The following is a 10,462-nucleotide window of genomic DNA, read 5'->3' as shown; positions in this document are numbered from 1 at the left end:
AGACCTGCTTCACCGCCTGTGAAGCGACTCCCCTGCAGGTGGGGAGCCGGGGGCTCGAACCGGGTCCTTGTGCTTTGCGCCACGTGTGCTTAACCTGCTGCACTACCGCCCGACTCCCCTCCTTTTTATTTTTTAGGCAGCCCTGGGGAATCATCTTGGGCCCCCCTGCATGGCTGAGGCCTCAGCCCCCATGCCCACTAACTGTTCCATTCTCTGTTAGAAAGAGAGAGATCAGAGACAGGGAGACACACCACATCATGGCTCCACCATCCACGGTGCTACCAGGAGGCACCAGGTCCCAAGCCCGGGGCTTCCCATGTGGCCGGGTGAGCACTCTGGAAGCTCCATCATGCACATATGCCCCCGTGGGTCACTCGGCATGTGTGACATTGTCTGGGAGGTTTGTAGAGTCCTGCAGAGGATAGACAGCAAGGCCTGTGAGTGCAGAGCACACCCTGCAACTTGGCTTCTGAGCTCCCCCCACAGAGGGTCCAGGGGCTGGCCACTGCTGAGAGGCCTGGCCCTCTGTGTCCTGCCCTGGAGCCCTCAGCATAGTGTGCAAGTTAATCACACTGTGCGTGTAGGTTACACTGTCTTTGTCAGCTACATTGTACATGCTAGTTACATTGCATGTCAGTTACTATGTCCATGCTAGCTACGTCGCACGTCAGTTACAATGTCCATGCTAGCTACGTCGCACGTCAGTTACAATGTCCATGCTAGCTACGTCGCACATCAGTTACAATGTCCATGCTAGCTACGTCGCACGTCAGTTACAATGTCCATGCTAGCTACGTCGCACGTCAGTTACAATGTCCATGCTAGCTACGTCGCACGTCAGTTACAATGTCCATGCTAGCTACGTTGCACGTCAGTTACAATGTACATGCTAGCTACATCGCTACATCGCACGTCAGTTACAATGTCCATGCTAGCTACGTCGCACGTCAGTTACAATGTACATGCTAGCTACATCGCTACATCGCACGTCAGTTACAATGTCCATGCTAGCTACATCACACGTCAGTTACAATGTACATGCTAGCTACATCGCATGTCAGCTACATTGTACATGTTAGCTACACTGTAAATATATCAGTCACACTGTCCATGCTAGTTACATCTTACATGCTGATGACATTGTCTCTCAGTCACACTGTCCATGTCCCAGTGTATTTGGCAGTTAGAATGCACAGGTTAGGGAGTCAGGCAGTAGCACAGGTGGTGCGAAGCGCAAGGACCGGTGTAAGGATCCCAACTCGAGCCCCTGGCCTAAAACTTTCTCTCCAGCCTAAAACTTTGTTTTAGTAAAGAATTAAGATTCTCAAATTTACCTCTGCAATTTAGGATCCCACTAGGAAGACTATTGTTGACATTTATTTACTTATTGTAATGAGCGAGAAAGAGATGGGAGGGGGCGGCAGGGCCCTGCTCAGCTCTGGCTGATGGTGGTGCTGGGGACTGAACCTGGGGCCTCGGAGCCTCAGGCAGGAGAGACTTTCTGCAGAACCTCCATGCTGTTCCCCCTCACCCCACCCTGTCCTTCCTCCTGCTGTGGAATTTCAGCTGTTTGCATTGTTCAGTGTCACGTGTCTGAAAACAGCAGGTGCTCAGAGCGGGCGTCTGTGGGTGTGTGCAGACTGTCTTCCCCGCAGAGACACAGAACAGGGGGAGGCGCCAGGGGCTGGCGGTGGGGTGGTGGGAGGCCAGTATTGGGGTGCTGCTCCTGGAGCCTCCATTTCACTCAGCCTGAGGATTCTCCTCGCACAGGCCTGGCGGCCTGGCCAGGGCCTCTTTGTTTGAACAATGGGCTCTGCTTTCAAAAAAAAAAGTGTGCAAACAAGCCCGAGTCAGAGTGCTGCTGGCTGCTGGCTGCTGGCTGCTGGCTGCTGGCTGCTGGCTGGCACAGGTAGCCCCACTGAGTGTGAGTGCGGGAAAGGGGAGGAGGAGGGTGAGTCACCCCTCCCAGGGCCCCTCAGCCTCCAGCGGGCTGTTCCCCCTCCCTTGCCAGGCACCCCATCCCAAACCACTTCCCTTTCTGTCTTTCCCTCCAGCCCCTCCAGAACTTGGGGGTTACTGGGGGTGGGGGGTAGGTCATGTGACTCGTGGGCTTGAACCCAGGTCTTGGCATCCTGACGGCCTGCGCTGCCCACTGGGGAGCCTGCAGACTGAACACCCCCAGTCCAGACACCTAGGCGGGAAGGAGCCTTCTCCCTGCCAGTCTCCCATTCCATTGGTCCACCTCTTCTCCTGTTCTTTTTTTTTTCCTTTCTTTTTTTCCTCTTCTCTTCTCTTTTCCCCTCTTCTTCTCTTCTCCTTTCTTTCTTTATTTTTTAAAAATATTTTATTTATTTATTTTCCCTTTTGTTGCTCTTGTTGTTTTATTGTTGTAGTTATTATTGTTGTTATTGTTGCCATCGTTGTTGGATAGGACAGAGAGACATGGAGAGAGGAGGGGAAGACAGAGAGGGGGAGAGAAAGACAGACACCTGCAGACCTGCTTCACCGCCTGGGAAGCGACTCCCCTGCAGGTGGGGAGCTGGGGGCTCAAACCGGGATCCTTACACTGGTCTTTGCAATTTGCGCCACGTGTGCTTAACCCGCTGCGCCACTGCTCGCTCTTTCTCTCTTCCTTCCTTCCTTCCTTCCTCTCTCTCTCTCTCTCTCTTTCTTTCTTTCTTTTTTCCCCCCACCAGAGTTGTCTTTGGGATTCCATGCCAGCACTGCAAATCCACCACTCCCCATAGCCATTTCTCCCTTTTTATTTTATGTTTTTCTCTTATTTTATTTGATAGGACAGAGAAATTTTGAGAGGAAAGGGGGGATAGAGGGAGAGACACCTACAGACCTACTTCATCACTCATGTTTTCCCTCTGCAGGTGGGGAGCAGGGGCTTGAACCCTTGTCCTTGTTCACTATAAAGTGCTCGTTCTGGGAGTTGGTCGGTAGCGCAGTGGGTTAAGTGCACATGGCACAAAGCACAAGGACCAGAGTAAGGACCCCAGTTCAAGCCCCCGGCTCCCCACCTGCAGGGGAGTCGCTTCACAGGCGGTGAAGCGGGTCTGCAGGTGTCTGTCTTTCTCTCCCCCTCTCTGTCTTCCCCTCCTCTCTCCATTTCTCTCTGTCCTATCCAACAACGACATCAATAACAACAACAATATAACTACAACAATAAAAACAACAAGAGCAACAGAAGGGAAAAATAATAAAAATTTTTTAAAAAGTGTGTGTTCTGGTGTGCTGGCCCTTCATGTCTTTTCAAAGAGGGGACAGCTCAGAGGACAGTATCTGCTTCAGGGCACACAGAGATGAAGTGACACCCCTGCCCCAATCTTTATCGCCTTGCAGCAGGGCCTGGAGGGGGGGAGGGTGCCTAGCAGCCCCCCACATCCACCTTGTGCCTGGCACTCTCAGTAGACCCAGAAGCCAGGGGTGGCCATCAGCCCTTTGCCAAGGCCAGGACTCTGCTGAGAGGAACCAGCCAGTGGTGCACCCAGTTAACGATACATAGTACTGGGGGCCAGGTGGTAATGCAGCGGGTTAAGTGCAGGTGGTGCAAAGTGCAAGGACTGACACGAGGATCCCGGTTTGAGCCTCCGGCTCCCCAACTGCAGGGGAGTCACTTCACAGGCGGTGAAGCAGGTCTGCAGGTGTCTGTCTTTCTTTCCCCCTCTTTGTTTTCCCCTCCTCTCTCCATTTCTCTCTGTCCTATACAACAACAACAGCAATGACAACAATAACAACAAGGGCAACAAAAATTAGAAAAATGGCCTCCAGGAACAGTGGATCCGTAGGGCAGGTACCGAACCCCGGCGATCACCCTGGAGGCCAAAAATAAAAAAATAAACTCTGGGGAGATACATCCCTGTATGGAAACTAATTGTCACAGCAGAGGGAGCCCGGGACAGGGAAGCCCCTCCTCGCGGCCCTGTGTCCCCACCCGGCCACCTGCCACAGGGAAGCGGCTGCCACAGTATCGGACCCCACTGAACACCTCCCTTCAAGGAGGGGGACTAACTTCAGAGAAGGACTGTGTCAGCCCCGGGTCCTCAGACCCCAGGCCGCTTCCTGGCATGCCCCACTCACCCTGTCCCTGTCCCCCAGGACCTAGCAGGCTCAGGCTTGGAGAAGGGAAGGACCCCCCGCCCCCGAACAAGGAGGCTGCCCCAGCCTCACCTTTTGTTGAATCCTGTCAGCCACCGCCACTTCACAAACTCTGTCAGCTTCTGGAATTGAGTCTTTTGGAGGAAGGTGCTGTGACCAGGAAGGAGGTTACAGAGATGGTTATGACACTGGGAGACAGCTAACCAGCAGAGCATACGCTTTGTAGAGCCCCAGCACCACATGGGAGCACCCTGCACAGCACCCAGGGAGCCCATGGAGGGTGGGCAGGGCTGTGGGGTCTCTCCTCTCTCAGCACCAGGCACAGCACCCAGGGAGCCCCATGGAGGGTGGGCAGGGCTGTGGGGTCTCTCCTCTCTCAGCACCAGGCACAGCACCCAGGGAGCCCCATGGAGGGTGGGCAGGGCTGTGGGGGTCTCTCCTCTCTCACCACCAAGCACAGCACCTAGGGAGCCCATGGAGGGTGGGCAGGGCTGTGAGGGTCTCTCCTCTCTCAGCACCCTGCACAGCACCCAGGGAGCCCATGGAGGGTGGGCAGGGCTGTGGGTCTCTCCTCTCTCAGCACCCTGCACAGCACCCAGGGAGCCCATGGAGGGTGGGCAGGGCTGTGGGTCTCTTCTCTCTCAGCACCAGGCACAGCACCCAGGGAGCCCATGGAGGGTGGGCAGGGCTGTGGGGTCTCTCCTCTCTCAGCACCCTGCACAGCACCCAGGGAGCCCATGGAGGGTGGGCAGGGCTGTGGGGTCTCTCCTCTCTCAGCACCCTGCACAGCACCCAGGGTGCCCCATGGAGGGTGGGCAGGGCTGTGGGGTCTCTCCTCTCTCAGCACCAGGCACAGCACCCAGGGAGCCCATGGAGGGTGAGCAGGGCTGTGGGGTCTCTCCTCTCTCAGCACCAGGCACAGCACCCAGGGAGCCCCATGGAGGGTGGGCAGGGCTGTGGGGTCTCTCCTCTCTCAGCACCCTGCACAGCACCCAGGGAGCCCATGGAGGGTGGGCAGGGCTGTGGGGTCTCTCCTCTCTCAGCACCCTGCACAGCACCCAGGGAGCCCATGGAGGGTGGGCAGGGCTGTGGGGTCTCTCCTCTCTCAGCACCAGGCACAGCACCCAGGGAGCCCATGGAGGGTGGGATTGTGCTTTGATATCTCTCTGTCTTTTTCCCTCTGTCTATATTCAAAAGAAAGGAAAGTGGTGGCCTGGGAAGCCACTAAGTAGCATTGCTCATGAGTTCATATCCTTTGTGGAGAGAGGTGGTGGGCGAGAGAAAGAGAGAGGGAGGCAGAGGGAGAGGCAGAGGGAGAGGGAGAGGGGGGTGGCTAGGTGCTGTTAAACTTAGTTAAACAAACATATCACCATGTACAAGGACCTGGGTTCAAGCTCCCATTCCCCACCTGCAAGGGCGAAGCTTTATTAGCAGTGAGGAGGTCTGCAGGTGTCTGTCTCTGTCTCTCTCTTTTTAAAAAACATATTTGTTATTTATTTATTTATTTATTTATTTTGCCTCTGGGGTTATCGCTGGGGCTCAGTGGCCACATTATGAATCCACCATTCCTGGTGGCCATTTTTCCTTTGTTGTTGCTGTTGCTGCTGCTGCTGCTACTGCTGGATGGGATAGAGAGAAATGGAGAGAGGACAGGAAGACAGAGATGACGAGAGAAAAATAGACACCTGCAGACCTGCTTCACCGCCTGTGAAGAGACCTCCCCCCATAGGTGGGGAGCCGGGGGCTCCAACCAAGATCTTTATGCTGGTTCTTGTGCTTTGCACTATATGAGCTTAACCCACTGCGCTACTGCCCAGCCACCTTAACATATTTTTTTTTTAAGTATTTTTATTGGCGCCAGGTGATGGCGCACTTGGTTAAGCACACACATTACAATGTGCAAGGACCTGGGGTTCAAGCCCACAGTCCCCACCTGCAGGAGGAAAGCTTCACATGTGGTGATATAGGGTTACAGGTCTCTCTCTCCATCTCTCTCTCTCTCTCTCTCCCTCTCTCCTCCCTTCTTTTCAATTTCTGGCTGTCTCTATCCAATAAATAAAGATAAACATTTTTTCTAATGCTTATTGAATAGAGACATCCAGAAATTGAGAGGAAAGGGGAGATAGGGAGGGAGAAAGAGAGAGACACCTGCCACCCTGCTTCATCACTTGCAAAGCTCCCCCCCTACAGGTGGGGACTGGAAGCTTGAACCCCAGGTCCTTGTGCGCTGTAATGTGTGCACTTAACCATGTGTACCACCACCTGGCCTCCCCTCTCCCTCTCTATCTCCCCTTTTCAATTTCTCTCTGTCCTGTCAAACAAAAATAAAGGAGAGAGAGAGAGAGAGAGAGAGAGAGAGAGAGGTCTGACTCAGATCCGGGCCCATGGCAATGTTACTCAAGGGAGAGGAGGTGACACTGCCCCCTGGGGCTCAGGTATGAATGTGTCACCTTGCTGAATAGCTGGAGCTGGCTGCACCCTGGCCCTTGGCCTCCAGAAGTGGGGTGGTGTTTGCTCTGGGGTATAAGAGGGGCTGAGCCCCACACCCTCCTCCTTCCACTTGTTGAAGGTGGGCTGCTGGTACCAGCTCTCACTCCTGGACCCAGGACCGGAACCCAGGACCAGAACAGCTGCTTCTCTGTCACTCTGCCAGGGGACAGCCTCAGGGCAGGGTGGGGACTCTGGCAGGACAAGGCCACTACAGAGGAAATTCCAGCCCCAGAGCCCTGCTGACCTCAGAGGCCTTCCTTGTGGGTGAGATTGCAAAAGCCGTGATGAACGCAAAGCCGCTGAACTTTTCACCTCATCCGGGAGAGCAGGGACGGGCTGCGTGTGACTGCCCGCCAGTGCTCGCACCTTCTGTCCCCTGGTCCCCGAGTCCCGCCCAGGGGGTCCCGCACACGGAGGGGTGCTGCCCTGGTCTCCTACATGGGGCTCGGGACACTCACTGTGCAAGTGTGTGTGCTCACAGTCTCTCTCTCTCACTGTCTCTCTCTCTGTCTCTCTCTCTCTCTCTCTCTTTCTGGAGCCCAGGAGCCCAAGAGCTGCTGCTTCTCAGAGTTGAGCACCCCTTTGCTTTATTCATTTATTTATTTATTTATTTATATATATATATTTATTGGCTAGAGACTGAGAGAAATTGAGAAAGGAGGGGAGATAGAGAGGGAGAGAGAGAGCCAGAGAGACACCTGCAGCCCTGCTTCACCACTTGAAGCTTTCGCCCTGCAGGTGGGGAGCGGTGCCTTGAACCTGGGTCCTCGGGTGGGTGCTTGTGCTAAGTTTTATGTGCTTCACCAGGTGTGCCACTGCATGGTCCCTTTTAGTTTTTTGAGTTTTGTGATTGTATAGGTTTTATTTATTAATATTAGAATAACCATCACCAACTTAAATGTGATTTCAAAACAGAGCTTCTGCTGGATTTTTTTGGTCATAAAATGCTTTTTTTTTTTTTTTTTTTTGCCTCCAGAGTTATTGCTGGGCCTCGGTGCCACTGCTCCTGGAGGCTATTTTTTCCCTTTTGTTACTCTGGTTGTTTTAATTGTTGTTGTGGTTATTATTATCGTTGCTATTGATGTCATTTTTTTTTTTTTTTTGGATAGGACAGAGAGAAATGGAGAGAGGAGGGGAAGACAGAGAGGGGGAGAGAAAGACAGACACCTGCAGACCTGCTTCACCGCCTGGGAAGCGACTCCCCTGCAGGTGGGGAACCGGGGGCTCGAACTGGGATCCTTACAGCGGTCCTTGCGCTTTGCGCCACGTGCGCTTAATCTGCTGCGCTACCGCCCACCCCGCCTCATAAAATGCTTTTGTATGTTTATTAGGATGTTATTAAGTAAGACAATTTCCCCAATACTTCAGAAAAAATGCAAATCACTCATAAGTTGATTGTATGTTAAAAGTAATGGCTTCACATTTTGAAAGAGAAAACCTCAAGGGCCGGCTGGTGGAACGACTGGTTTAAACACACACATTCCCATGTGCAAGGACCCGGGCTCTATTTTTAAAAATATATCTTTTGTTGACTTATTTATTTTTGACAGAGACAGAGAGAAACTGATAGGGGAGAGAGGGAGAGACAGAGAGAGACCTGCAGCCCCGCCTCACCACTTGTGAACCTTCCCCCTGCTGGTGGTCGTTGGGGGCTTGAACCCGGGTCCTTGCACATGATAATGTGTGTGCTCTCCCAGGTGTGCCACAGCCCGGCCCCCAAGTGTCCCCTCTGTCCTGACTCCCACACCTGCTGTGTATGCCTCTGACTGCGTGTGGCCCTGGACCTTACCTTTTGAGCTTCGTGGGGCCGCTCCCCACAGGGCTGCTTCCCCACTCCCACTGTGGGGCCAACGGCTGGGTTGGACTCCACAGGCTCTGAGATTATCCCCCCAAAGCTCCGGGCAGGGCCCTCATGTGGGTGACGCCCTGCAGCCGGGCATCGTCAGTGCAGCTTAATCAATAGCAACAGGGCCGGAGACAGCCCATCCAGCGGAGAGCAGGCCTTAGTATGCTCCAGGCCCTGGGTTTGAGCCAGGCACTGCACAGTGAGAACCAGGGACGGTACAGGGGAGGTCCATGACACCGTAGGTATATTATTATGACCTTGCTATTATTTAAATAATTTCCTGACTGGGATATAGCTTTCCAACCTTGCAAGTCATATCTGTCTGTCTTTCTTCCTTTATTTGTGGCATTGGTCCTTATGCTTTGGTGATTCCACTACTCCCAGACTTAATTTTTTTTAATTAATTAATTAATTAATTAATTTCCTCCAGAGTTATTGCTGGGCTCGGTGCCTGCGCCCTGAATCCACCGTTCCTGGAGGCCATTTTTCCCCCTTTTGTTGCCCTTGTTGTTGTAGCCTCGTTGTGGTTACTATTATTATTACCATTGTTGATGTTGTTCGTTGTTGGATAGGACAGAGAGAAATGGAGAGAGAAGGGGAAGACAGAGAGGGGGAGAGAAAGACAGACACCTGCAGACCTGCTTCACCGCCTGGGAAGCATCTCCCCTGCAGGTGGGGGAGCCGGGGGCCCGAACTGGGATCCTTACGCCCGTCCTTGCGCTTTGTGCCACGTGCGCTTAACCCGCTGCGCTACCGCCCGACCCCCCAGACTTTATTTTTTTCTTCACTTAAAGAGAGAAACAAGAGAGAGATCATGGCCTAGAGCTTTTCCCAGTGCTATGGCCCTCCCATGTGGTGCTGGGGCTCTAGCCTGAGCCGCTGGAGGCAGGTGCCCTCCTGGGTGAGCTGTCTTCTGGCCACCGACGTTGGCACATGCGATCAGTGGCCTGGAAGGTGGCTGGAGGCCTGAAGTTTCCGGCAGGAGGCTCCACGTTCAACCCCCAGCACTGCACGTGCCAGAGAGATGCCTTGGTCCTCTCTCTCGTGTTGATGAATAAATATTTCTCTAGAGGAGTGTACAGTCCAGTGGCGTCCAGTCCATGCAGAGTCTCAGCACTCTGTGTGCAGAGGGGGGGCATCACCCCAGCTCTCCAGGGCCGCCTGCCCTTCTAGAATGTGCCACAGCCCGCCTACCACCCAGCATCTGAAAGTAAACATCCTGAGGTTGACTCAGACTCTGAGGCAATAAAATAAAAGCTGAAGAGACAAAGGAAATCTGTTTCTTCCCAAGTGACTCAGCCCTGCCGCGAGGAGGGGCCCTGCAGCCTGCAGCCGAACGTGCCTGCCGGCGCTGCCAGGGACAGTCTGGCTTTTACTTTATTTTAGTTATTTATTTTTCTCTTGATTAAAAAAAAAAACGAATAATCTTTCGTTTTTAAAATGATTTACTTATTTGATAGGAGAGAGAGAAGTTGAGAGAGGGGAAACCCAGAACACCCGGCTATCCTGTCTGTAGCCTCCCCTCTGGCCCAGCGTGAATCTCCCAGCCCTTCTGGGGGGCAGGGTGGGGGTGTCTCTATCCAGAGGGAGGCGCCTTCCCGCAGCAGGTGGAGAATCTCTGCCTGGCTTTGCTCACCCCCCAGACTGCAGCCTCACACCCTGGCAGAGCCTGTGCTGTAAGCCTGCCCCTCCCGTGGGTGTGGAGTGGCTCCCATGTCTCTGCGAGGACACAGGGGTATCTTTGTAGGCCTCTTAGTGAGTTAACCCCTTAGGGCTTTTGTTGTTGTTATCAAGTAGCATCCCGTTATGTTATTTTCACATGCTGAAGAGTCAACCACTCGTTTTGTGAGCCCAGGAATTGCCTCTGACTTTTGCAACATACGAGCCAGAGAGAGAGAGAGGGAGAGACCCAGCCATGGTGTTGAGGACATACTGGGTGCATCTGCCAAGCTCTCTGCATGAGGGAGACGGTCCCGCAGCACCCCCAAAAGGCAGGGGCCACTGTGTCCAGTGACAGGGACA

At 53.6% G+C, this 10,462-nt stretch overlaps 1 protein-coding gene across 1 annotated transcript in view; it reads left to right on the top strand.

Annotated features, from left to right (window-relative positions):
* The window catches only part of SMAD6 (SMAD family member 6), a 19,515-nt gene extending 9,328 nt beyond the window's left edge, over positions 1 to 10,187 (top strand). The window contains exon 3 of the mRNA XM_060175602.1: positions 10,084 to 10,187. Coding sequence (XP_060031585.1) covers positions 10,084 to 10,187 — 104 coding nt within the window. The remainder of the gene's footprint in view (positions 1 to 10,083) is intronic.
* Positions 10,188 to 10,462: the final 275 nt, after the last annotated feature.

The sequence above is a fragment of the Erinaceus europaeus genome, chromosome 16, assembly GCF_950295315.1.
Source record: "Erinaceus europaeus chromosome 16, mEriEur2.1, whole genome shotgun sequence".
In the NCBI taxonomy this organism is placed as follows: domain Eukaryota; kingdom Metazoa; phylum Chordata; class Mammalia; order Eulipotyphla; family Erinaceidae; genus Erinaceus; species Erinaceus europaeus.
Note: the sequence above shows the minus strand (reverse complement) of the source record. Positions and strands in the feature narration are given on the sequence as shown.